The sequence below is a fragment of the Hyaena hyaena genome, unplaced genomic scaffold (genome assembly GCF_003009895.1).
Source record: "Hyaena hyaena isolate Hyena2069 unplaced genomic scaffold, ASM300989v1 scaffold_14, whole genome shotgun sequence".
In the NCBI taxonomy this organism is placed as follows: Eukaryota; Metazoa; Chordata; class Mammalia; order Carnivora; family Hyaenidae; genus Hyaena; species Hyaena hyaena.
This window is the reverse complement of record NW_024080646.1, coordinates 6,383,307-6,395,879: the sequence shown is the minus strand read 5'-3', so window position 1 is coordinate 6,395,879 and position 12,573 is coordinate 6,383,307. Positions and strand designations below refer to the sequence as shown.

The window sequence follows — 12,573 nt, the reverse complement described above, 5'->3', positions numbered from 1 at the left end:
TGGTTCGTGGGTTCGAGCCCCGTGTCAGGCTCTGTGCTGACAGCTAGCTCAGAGCCTGGAGCCTGCCTCAGATTCTGTGTCTCCCTCTCTCTCTGACCCTCTCCTGCTCACACTACCTCTTTTTCTCTCTCTCTCTCTCAGAAATAAATAAAAAATTAAAAAAATTTTAAAGTTCAGGCAAAAATCACTTAATATCACTCTAGCATTGATATATTTAGTCTACTGCCTTGATGCTTTTCCTGAATATTGGTGAATTTGGGACCTCAGAATAGAATACCAGAGAAAACACCTGACTTACAAGAAAAGTCCTCCAGACCCTGAAATAGAACCCAGCAATGATTCCAGTAATGATGGCTGTTCTCTACTCATGGAACAATGGGACGGGAAGGATGTCATCTATTGTATTTTGGCTTTGGTTTCTGGTACCGTGAGATAGGCTCCTTCTGTATAGAGACCAGTGATGCAACGTCATGGCAATTTTGAGAATTTGATTCAGATGTTGCCAGCTATAGCTGATATTATTGGAAAATAGGTAGGAGGAGCTCATTTCTTTCTGCATACAAAAAAATGTGCGTGATTAATATATACAAGTTGAAGAGTCTGGAGAGAAGTATAAACTCCTGAAACTATTACCGCGATCTATGCTGTATACCTATCCATCACTTCCAGAAATGTCCTCCAGTCCTCTTATTTATTTAATTATTACTATCATTACTATTATTAACAATGTTTAACATAAGATCTACCCTCTTAGCAAATTTTCGAATATACAGTGCAGTGTTTTTAACAACAGGCACTATTCTGCACAGTTAGACTTGTATCTTTAGGACTCACTCATCTTATGTAACAGAAACTTTGTACCCTCTGACCAACATCTCTCCATTTCCCCCTCCACTCAACTCCCAGGAACCTCATTCTATTCTTTGCTTCCATGACGGACTATTTTAGATTCCTCATCTAAGCGTTATCATATAGTATTTTTCCTTCTGTTTGTGGTTTGTTTCACTTAGTGTAATGTTCCTGTAGGTTCATCTATGTTGTCAGAAAGGGCAGAAGGAGCCTCTAGAAGGAGCTCACTTTATTTTTCATGCCAGAGGGGAGCATTCTTTCATGTGGCTTTGTGGTCCATAAGACATAAGACATAAGACTAAGGAAATGTAAACCTTACCTTGGCCCACCCAACAACTCTCATTTCTGAGATGCTGTGTCCCAGCCACTCCACAGAAGTGTGAGGAAGGTACCTCCTTCTGCCTGGAGACACACTATCCAACATGGTCTATCTTGGGGCATGTTTGGTATTAGGAGAAGGCAATTCATATCCTTTACAGAAATTCTGATTTCTATAGCTTTGGGTTTGTCTATGAGCATCTTCTGTGGCTTTGTGCATAAATGTTATGATTTAAGGATTATGCCAGTGATGCAGAGGAGGCTATGGAGGCCACTAAAAGTGACCTAGTTATAGGTGACACTAGACTTCTTCCCAAACTGGGAGTTGAGGAGTCTAGACTGATTTTAAAGCAGCCCTGTGATGTTCAAGCAGAATAAAGCTGAGCATACCTACACAAGTTCTGATAAAGGAAGCAACCATTTTGTTCAACTTCTCACTCTGCTAGCATTTTCTTTCTCTGCTTTGAAAAATTTACTTTAAAAAAACAGAACTGCCCCATAGGGCTCTTAACAATGATGGAAGAGGGATGGTGTTTGGCAGACTTCAAAGCTTTCTTTAAGAGGCTCTGAAACAATTATCCATAAATCGTCACTCTCAGAAACATTGTACAATGACTTAGAAATGTCTGCCATTTCCAAATGTAAACAAAGTCTGACCTTACTATTAACATCTAAATAAAAATCATCTATTAATACTTGCCGTTGTCTTGCTTTGGTAAATCCGCTATTGCATTCAGTGTCCCAGTGATTGCCGTGCTGAGACTCTGATAAACAGAGAGGCTGAAATTACAAAACAGCTGGAAGAAGGTGGGAATGTCCCAGCTTTGCACAGGATCCATTTTTTTCTCTGGCTCTTTGGGTAAAACTGGAAGAAAGCTAGGCTGCATGGAGTCTGTATCTGACATGAAATATGATTGAAAAGCCTGGTCAAATTCTTGCTGCATCTGTTTGAAGACATTAAGACTCCTGTTAAAGAGAAACCTCACATCCAGAGTCAACTGGCTGAACACACTCTCTATTTTGGCCACTTGTGCATCCTCCTCAGTGAACGTTTCACCAACAGGGAGAGCTTTTTCATTGTTGTCATGGAAAGGAAACAAGTATTGATATATCTTCCTGAAAAACTCTTCGACCTGTGGGGTGGGGTGGAGGATAGAAATGGAATAAGAAATTAATAATTTTCTTTCTGGATCATTTCTTTTTTTTTAAATCAACTTTATTTTATTATTTTAAAATGGAAGGACAATTAACATAGACCATTTCTTATTGTAAATTTTAAAGTCAACTTGCAGTGGTCATTCCAAATCAAAAACAATTCTGGGCAAGCTAGGAAAAGGTGACTCATTTTAAGATAGTTTATTAACACTCTTGTAACTCTGACTTTGATTGTGGAAATAGGATCTGAGATTCTTCCTTGTTTAAGTTTGCCTGCCAAAGGCCAAGTTTTTAATATTGCTGGCAAGCCACAGCTTGATGTACTGATGGTGGTTGGCATGTCATGGTCTAAAGGGAACCCCAAAACTGTGTAGGTTGCCCCAAAACTGTGAAGGCTCTTGCCTTTCATCTATGTCTTAGGGTTTTGTGTTTTTGTTTTTGTTTTGTTTATTTTGTTTTGTTTTTTTCTTTTGTTCCTTCAGTGTAATGTTGTTAGTGACTTTATGGTCTTTCTTGTCTCATAAATTAGTCCATGGAAAGGAAAAGATAAACACATTCATACTAATTATAGATGCCTGATAGAGTTAAAGAGGTAACTTAGGAATAGTTACATAGTAGTAGTGATCAAATCCCTCCTTGGCTGGAGTCAAAGAAATGAATCCCTAATTGTAGAATTTTACACTCAATGGGAGAATATTTTCCAGCAGTCACACCATGCCGTACATCTATATGACTTCCAAGTTCGTGCTAGAACACAATGCCCTTATATGGTAGTGCTGTGGCCATGTTGAATGTTATGGAACATACCAACTATCAGACATCACAACTGTAGCATCCCAATGCTGTTCAAAGAATTCCCTAGAAATTCTTAGATTACTTACCCCTTTCTCAAAAAGTGATCTGGGGGTGGGGGGAGTGGGGACACCTGGTGGCTCAATAAGTTAAGTGTCCAATTCTTGATTTTGGCTCAGATCATGATCTCATAGTTTGTGAGATTGAGTCCCATGTCAGGTTCCACACTGACAACATGGAACCTCCTTGGGATTCTCTCTCTCTCTCAAAATAAAAACATAAACTTAAAAAAAAAAAAAGGAATCTGGGTGGATGGTCTGTCCCTCTCTCTGCCAGCTTCTATTTACCTGAATCCATCCACAAAAATAAACTTTAAAGCCCCAAGAAATTTTCAAAAAGTCACACAACTGGCACAGATAGGAATGGTCCCCAAATCTCTGACTTCCAGCTCTTTCCACTGTATTCCGGTGTATTGGAGAGTGACAGTGGCTATAAAAATAGAGCAGATGCAATTAACAGTGGAGGCAAATTAACTTGGCAGATGAATTGGCCTAGGGGTTGCTCCCTCTATAATTGGGTACAGCGCTGCCAAGCCAGGAGCATACGCTAAGTAGTGCACGCTCTAATATGGAGAGGGAAATTTCACTGCATTTCATATTCAGCTCACTTCTTGAAGAGGAAGAGAAATTCAGGCCAATAGAATAGGAGCATTTTATGGGGCAGAACTTATCGTATTCAGGGCACCACACTCTGTGATTCCCTCTGCCCAGACAATAGCCAAAGGGGACAAAACAAATAAACATGCCAGTCCTATAGGGAATGCACAGATATTGTTAAAAGGACATGGGTATGTGCATGTGAGTATTGCTGTAAGAGGACAAGCCTATTGAAGGAGAGATTCAGGAGGCAGAGGATGTCTTCAAATGTTTGGCCTCCAGGGAAAAAATTAAAGTGGGTTGAAATCAGAGACTATAATACTATTATTTAGAATGCAATTCAGCAAACATTTATTACATACCTACAATGCTTAAATGAAAACAGCTAACATATGGTCCCTGCCCTCAAAGAGCTTACAATCTAGTGGGAGCATATTCACAACGAACAAATACAAGGCAGGAAGATTCAGGATATTTCCAAGAGGGATATACACAGTGTCATTAAAGGGAGAGACGAACACTGCATGTTTTATCTTAAAATTTGAATATACACATACATATGTATGAGGTGACTCATACATAGCATGAATGTTAAATTCTAGATTATAAAAGGCCAATATCAGGTCAGTCATTTCTGTTCTAAATAGTTAAAAGAATTAATTTTTAAAAATTAAGCTGGAGTGGGGCGCCTGGGTGGCTTAGTCGGTTAAGCGTCCGACTTTCGCTTAGGTCATGATCTTGCCGTTCGTGGGTTCGAGCCCCTCATCGGGCTCTGTGCTGACTGCCAGCTCAGAGCCTGGAGCCTATTTCAGAGTCTGTATCTCCCTCTCTCTCTGACCCTCCCCTGCTCACGCTGTCTCTCTCTCTCTCTCCTAGAAATAAATAAAAAAATATTAAAAAAAATTAAGCTGGAGTAGGTACCTTAAGAATTCTGAAACCTTGAGCTCTATTTTTCCCTTACCGTATTTTTCATAGAGGACCAGCTAGACTGGCAGGTTCTGTAAAATCTCATGCAGTCACTCTCCAGGCAAGATTTGCATTCGTCCCAGGAATCTGTCAAAGACACCTGGCATAGATTTTCTTCTTCTTCCAGATGTTCCTGAACTTCATTCATGAGTTTCAGGGCTTCCTAATTAAAAAGTAGAAACAAACATCCTATTTCCATTTCGTAACTCTGTGTGTACCTTAGCTGGTTTTTAAAATATGTGTGTTCTGATGTACTTCTTCATTCTTTCTTTGGGGCCCCTAGCTGCTGACAGATCTACCTGAATGCTTTCTGTTTGATTAAAGAAAAGAGCGCTGATTGATCCCTACTGAAGACTGAAAGTCTTATCGATCTATTCATTTATTCAACAGCTATTTATTGGGTACTTGCTATGGGACAGACATTACACTAGATGGGGGTGAACTAGGAAGTGGTCCCTACTCTGGGGAATGACTGTAATTTACCTGTTTACTTGTCTGTCTTCACATCTAGTTCTTGGAAGATGTGGAAGGTGGGCTTTAAGGCTTATAAAGCTGACAAATTTATTTCCTTCATTTATTCTATCTTTAATTTTTTATATATTCTTAAACATTGCAAGAAAGGGCAATTCTTGTATATCAAATCAGATCTGCCCAGCCAGCTATACTCTGCAGAAATGCCCTGTTCTGAGGGCTTCTTTCTTCTTGTCTATATTCCAAGAGCTCCCCCTCGTGGTACATTGCTGTATGTGGCCACGTCCCATGCCCGGAGGTAAGGAGCCTGTCCCTGAGAACCTTAGCCCTACCCCAGGACCTCTCCCAAGTCCGGCACCCCTGCCTAGACCCCTGGTCTCCTTGCTAGTGTGGACTTCTAAAGACAGGCTCCCTCCAGGGGAATGACCGGGTATAATGGAGTCCTCCATAAAACAGTCTTAGAGCTAACAGTGACTCCCTTAAGTGAAAACCACATGGTGGGGGCAAAGTTTCTGTACTTAAAACCAATTTAGTATTGATTTTTACCCAGTAGAAAAGAAAACACCTTTTCCTGTCGTGTTAAACCCAAAGAACTACTTAGGGCACTGAGAATCTTTAGAGAATTTCCTTATCTCCTTGGGCACTGCAGATCAATTTGGGCTACTACATTTTCTCTAGAAAGTTACCCCACCATGGCTGAAATAATACTCCCCACAATTCCTCAGTCAGTACCATTTTTGTTTTATTTTATTTTTATTTTTTAAATGTTTATTTATTTTGAGAGAGAGAGAGAGAGATAAAGACAGAGCATGAGCAGGGGAGGGCAGAGAGTGAGGGAAGATACAGAATCTGAAGCAGGCTCCAGGCTCAGAGCTGTCAGCACAGAGCCTCACATGGGGCTCAAACTCACAACTGTGAGATCAAGACCTGGGCCAAAGTCAGACACAAAACCAACTGAGCCACCCAGGCGCCCCAGTCCATCTCAATTTTAAATGTCCTCTTCATTGTCACCATAAACCAAAACCCCAATATTTCCAATTTCAAACTATACTTGCTGTGTTACCTTTGGGCAAATGACTTAATGTCTCCTAGCCTCAGTATCTTTCTTAGCAAATAGGAATAGCAATAAGATTGATCTCTTATGGTTTTGTATTAAGTGAGATAAACAAGCAAGGCACATAGTGTGCCTCGATTTCTTTCCACTCATCTCCAAGAGCGCAACAAACATCAGTTACCAAATCACACACCCCAAGTTTTGGTGGTGAAATGTTGCCATGGAGAAGGATCTCTGGGTAGAAATGCCCTGCCTGTTCCTTCTGTTTCCCCCTAAACTGTCCTACTCACTGACTATTCTTGTAATTTACAGCTTCTCAAAGTCCCATATAAACTTGGTGTGAGGGTCAAATCACTTTAAGCCATCCTGGAGATTCCCACTTTCAGTTAATTTCAGTTGCTTTCAGTAAATATTAATAAGGAGGGGCTGCAGAGGGCTCTGTGATGACCCTAGGTCACCTGAGGGTGGGTGGTGCAGGAGACTGGGGAGCACCAACCCCATATTTGCTAAGTCATCATTTGTCTAAAGTATCTTTCATCCTCAGTTTAAAGTAATTTTAGGGGGGGGCGCCTGGGTGACTCAGTCGATTGGGCGTCTGACTTCAGCTGAGTTTGTGATCTCACCGTTCATGAGTTCGGGCCCCATGTCGGGCGCTGTGCTAACGGCTTGGAGCCTGGGTCCTGCTTCTGTTTCTGTGTCTTCCTCTCTCTCTGCCCCTCCCCTGCTCACATTCTGTCTGTCTCTCTTAAAAAGGAATAAACATTAAGAAAATTTTTCTTTAAAAATAAAAAAAATAAAGTAATTTTAGGGAGAGACTCAGAGTTAAAGTTTTTTTCTTTTTTAAATTAAGTTTTTGAGCGTTCAAACCTTAAGAGTATAAAATTCAATGAATGTTTATATAGTAAGAAGGTTTTTAAGAAAAAAATTCTATTAGTTCTCGGGATTCCTGAGGGCAAACTGAAGCTGACATCTGTTTACTTGACCCACCCCTAACTGGAGCATTCTTTTCTTAGTATTACACCCTTGGCTTGTGGGGAGGCCAGGGAAAGGGACAAAAACAGAAAGTCACTGGGTCGCAGAGGCACAGCTGACTTTCTCCAGCGTTATTCATTACAATGCTGGGTTAATACGCTCATGAACATCATGAGCCTCAGTTCCCTTAGCTGTAAAGGGAAAGTAATGGTTTATTCAGATGTTGGAAGGATTATTACACGTGATAATGTGTTTTATAAAGGACCTGTAAATGATATCTGTGTCATTATTCCCAGGGGCCAGCTCACAAGCCCATCACGGAAGAATCCAGCTCCCTCTGGCTTTCACATTTTCCTTATAAGGAGCTATTTTTATTTCCTTGAATCTTTTGCTTGCTGCCCAAAGGGAGGAGGGTTCGCAGCTGCTAGTCAAGTGATCTGCTTTCCTTGCTGGGGGCTCTATGCCACAAGGGGAGTAGGTGTGGCCGTAACATCAACCAGTTTGGTGACAAGTTCACAAATAGCTTTGGGGTCAGCCTGTCACACAAACCTACTCCCCTGGCTTAATGGATACCCAGAGGCCACTGTGCTCAGATATAAAGAATTCCAGCAGCTATCTGCAGTTGGTAGCCCTCAACTTTACATGTTTATAGGTTTAGGTGAAGGGAGGAAATATTAAAACTTTTATATTATGTTTTAATTTAAAAATTGATGGTGGGGAAGGAGAAATGGGGAGTTGTTTAATGGGTATAGAGTTTAAATTCTGCAAGATGGAAACAGTTCTGGAGCTTGGTTGCACAGCAGTGTGAAGGGACTTAGCACTATTGGACTATACACATAAAAACAGTTAAGATGGTAAATTTTATGTTATGTGTATTTTACCACATTTACAAATTTTTATTTTTTTATTTTTATTTTTTTTAATTTTTTTTAATGTTTTATTTATTTCTAGGAGAGAGAGAGAGAGAGAGAGAGACAGCGTGAGCAGGGGAGGGTCAGAGAGAGAGGGAGTCACAGACTGAAATAGGCTCCAGGCTCTGAGCTGGTAGTCAGCACAGAGCCCGACGCGGGGCTCGAACCCACGAACCGCGAGATCATGACCTAAGCAAAAGTCGGACGCTTAACCGACTAAGCCACCCAGGCGCCCCGCACATTTACAAATTTTTAAAACTAAAATTTAAAAGTAACTTACTCTCAGGCCACCTGGGTGGCTCAATTGGTTAAGCATCTGGCTTTGGCTCAGGTCATGATCTCACAGTTTGTGAGTTCAAACCCTGCATCTGGCTCTGTGCTGACAGCTCAGAGCCTGGAGACTGCTTCGGATTCTGTGTCCCCCTCTCGCTTTGCCCTTCCCCCACTTGTGCTCTGTCTCTCTCTGTCTCTGAAAAATAATAAATGTAATAAAAAAATTTTAAGTAATTTACTCTCAATGTTAAATTTTAGAATATTTTCCAAATTATTTTTTTACGGTTTTGATTTCCTCTTTAAAGGTAACATTGGAAAATAAGTTAAAAAATAATTGAATTGTTTTGAATGTTATGTTCATTGTTAATGTTATTAAACTATGAGCCATGCAATGTTCATAACTTAGAAACATATTGAGCTTTGTAATGTAACGTATGAACAATTGTTAACATCTTCTCTGGATATTTGGATACATAGTTGACCCTTAAAAACATGGGTTTGAATTGCATGGGTCCATTTACAGGTGGGTTTTTTCAATAAATACAGGATGGTAACGGTACATGTATTTTCTTTTCCTTATGATATTCTTTTTTTTAAATTTTTTAAAATGTTTTATTTATTTCTAGGAGAGAGAGAGTGAGACAGTGTGAGCAGGGGAGGGTCAGAGAGAGAGGGAGTCACAGACTGAAACAGGCTTCAGGCCCTGAGCTGGCAGTCAGCACAGAGCCCGACACGGGGCTTGAACCCACGAACCACGAGATCATGACCTAAGTGAAAGTCAGCCGCTTAACCGACTAAGCCACTCAGGCGCCCCTCCTTATGATATTCTTAATATTTTCTTTTCTCTAGCTTACTTTATTGTAGGAGTACAGTATATAATCCATACAACACATAAAATATGAGTTAATCAACTATTTATATGATTGGTAAGGCTTCTGATCAACAGTAAGCTATTAGTAATTAAGTTTGGGGGGAGTCAACAGTAACACGCAGATTTTCGACTGGAGGTCAGCACCCCTTACTTCTGCATTGTTCAAAGGTCAACTGTAATGTGTATTTTCCATTGGTAAGATACATAGTTTGAACTGTAGCCATTAAGCAAGGGCATTTGAATAAAGAAACTGATTAGGCTGATGTACTATTTTGTATACATTGGTGCTCTCTTGTGGTGCTTATGTCAGACCACTGCATGTCACCACCTGGTCAAGAGGACTATGGGGAAGTGGGCTGTCCCCATTCCAGGAGCATCCACACTGGCTCCCTCTCTCTTTGTTTCCCTGGAGCTGATTGCAATGAATTGCTGTTTAGAGGGCTCAGGTAAATGATGATTTTATTATTTAGTTCTAATTAAGCTAGCCCTCACTAAATAGACAAGAGGCTTCAAAGATTCTTGATAAAAACCCAACAATACCCAGCAGATTAAAAAGTATGAATAATTTAAGCTCAGGTAGACAAGAAGCAAGGAGCAGAGCTGAAACATCTTCATTATAAGCTCTTTGTTGGTCATCTGACAAAGTAAAACTATGATCTAATCAGATCTGGCCATTGGCTAAAATGTTTCAAAATATTATCCAGATTATTTGAAATATGGGCTTAACATCCACTGTAGCTAGTGATGAACCTCATCCTACATGTATTTTGATCCTTGAGATATTAGTGGTAGTAATTCATGTGTCTAATTTATAAATAAATTAATATGCATAAATTTAGGAGTGAATGCTAACAATAATTTTAGTAATAGGGAAGGGGGCTCAAAAACCTTTGGAGACCACAGACCTAGTCAAAAACTTCCTGAACACTTTTGACTCCATATCTGAAGTTGGAAGAGACTAAAGATAAGTATTTTTAAGAAAGCAGCACTTCCCCAACAGGTATGAATCCCTCAAATTCCCAGATTTGGAGTCCTACAAAGGCCCATTCTGCAAGGAATATGTTCTTTGAAGAAATTTGAAATTGTCTTCAAAGTTTTCCTCCACTAAGAGCTACTCTCCAGAAAACCACTGTTAGGGAAAGTAAGTCACCCACTGCACTAACAGATGCAATATTTATGGTCTAGCTATATTTAAGAGCAGGTGTTATTCTCAATTACTGTACCTCCTTTTCTTCTTTGCATTTCTTCAGAGTTTTCATTAGATTGGTATGTTCCTCCTCTCTTTTTTCCATCATGATTTTCATCTGCTTCATACCAATCAAAGCCTTCTTCACTTCTTCATCTCCATCTATGTCTCCAACCTCAGAAAAACCTAAAAGATACATTGCAGTTTTTCCCTTTGAGATCTGATCAATTTACAATGTATCAGAATACAATGAGTTCACCTTTTTTTCATGTCCCTTAAATAGAGACTTAGCTGTTCATTTGCAGCTTCAAACTCTGGAAGCAGATCACAAAGGATTGGCAGTCAGCTGCCCCATGGACACAGCTGTCATGTAGATGATACCTTCTATTCATCGTGTCTCAGCTCCTAGACAAGTCAAAGGTCATTTAACCTCCTTCTTGTCCTTTCCTCAGGGCCTGTTTCCGGTTATCCAATTTTTTTTCTTTCATTTAAAAGTCGTGTGTGTATATTAGAAAAAAATTCAGATTTTGTTCACAATTTATATTAAATGCCAAATGGGAACCTCAAACACAGTGAACAATTGTCCTTTCTTTCAGTTTCAGTTGCCTTCCCAGGAAACATCAAACCTAGAAAGTATCTCATATAATGCAAGATTCTTTAATAACATACTGGATATCTCTTATACACCTTTTAAAAATTGTATTTTTAAAAAAAAATAGGGGAGAGAGGGAAAGAGCATGCAAGCAGGGGAGAGGAACAAAAGGAGAGAGAGAGAAAATCTTTTTTAAAAAAGTGTATTTATTTTGAGAGAGAGCACAAGTAGGGGAAGGTCAGAGAGAGGATCCCAAGCAGGCTCCGTGCTATCAGCATAGAGCCCGATGCAGTGCTTGATCTCATGAATCCATGAGATCATGACCTGAGGCAAAATCAAGATGCTTAACTGACTGAACTAGCCAGGCACCCAGGTGCTGAGAGAGACAGAGAGACAGAGAGAGACAGAGAATCCTAAGCACGCTCCATACTCAGCACAGAGCCTGATGCAGGGTTCAGTCCCACTACCCTGGTGTCACGACCTGAGCTGAAATTAAGTCTGACACTCAATCGAGTGAGCCACCCAGGCACCTCTCTTCTATATCTCTAATAAGCCTTTAGTGGGTATAAAGTTCATTGTCATTCTCTCTTTGCAGCAGTCAATGTGGCTTCCAAAGGAATTTATTCTTGTTTCTGAATTTAATCATAGACCCTCCCAAAGCAGCATTTTAACTAATTTAGTTTTCTAAGTGTTCAGTACCCAGAGCATATATCATCAAGCAAAGGTCACAAGTTCATGAGCATAGACCAACCAGATTCAATATCACTATAACCCATTCTTTCACTATCTCAGGAATCACTGCACAGATAACTTTAATTGTTTAAATTTTTCAAATGCTAGAAAAGAATTTCACTGTTCGTTAAAACCGTGCTAGGAGGACACCAAACATCTGGATGATACCAAAAAATGCAGCCCGAAAGTTGGCAAGTTTTATCTGTGTGATAGCAAACATCTGGATATGTGAACATTCTCAGATACTCGGCTGGAATTCTCTATTTTTATTCCAGATGTTTGGCGTCATGTCTACTTGGTTTAAGTGCCGAGAGAACATCTCACCGTGAAACTAGAGGGCCATAATGAATACGGTTATCTCTCAACCATAAATCACTTGTAAATGCCAGTAGGACATGCAAACATGCAAACAGGACACCGAGCAGATAAAGAAACCAAACATACCCTTCAGGTTTCCATGGATACCGGCTTTGTCCTTCCAAGTAGGTGCACAGTGACCCCCTTCCAACCATAGCAGATACACAATAAACACCAAGAGTGATGGCTTCATGTTCCTGCTGTTACTGCAAAGAAAAAATAAACCTGTACCAAATGCCTTCCATTAGGTTAGATTTTGCCGGCATCAATTGAAAACACATGGTGATCTAAAGCATTTTTCTGTCAACTTTTCTTTATGATTTTAGACAAGCTATGCTAATATGCCTGAGACATAAGGAGACCTGGAATATAAATTAAAAAAAAAAAAAAAAAAGACAACCCAAGTCTCTATTTTGTT

At 40.0% G+C, this 12,573-nt stretch overlaps 1 protein-coding gene across 1 annotated transcript in view; it reads right to left on the bottom strand.

The window, feature by feature from the left end:
• Positions 1-12,354, bottom strand: part of CLUL1 (clusterin like 1) — a 30,992-nt gene extending 18,638 nt beyond the window's left edge. Inside the window, exons 1-4 of the mRNA XM_039218472.1 lie at positions 12,243-12,354; positions 10,512-10,660; positions 4,732-4,899; positions 1,868-2,300 (exon numbers count right to left, since the gene is read on the bottom strand). Coding sequence (XP_039074403.1) covers positions 1,868-2,300; positions 4,732-4,899; positions 10,512-10,660; positions 12,243-12,348 — 856 coding nt within the window. The 5' untranslated portion in view covers positions 12,349-12,354. The remainder of the gene's footprint in view (positions 1-1,867; positions 2,301-4,731; positions 4,900-10,511; positions 10,661-12,242) is intronic.
• Between the last annotated feature and the right edge of the window lie 219 nt (positions 12,355-12,573).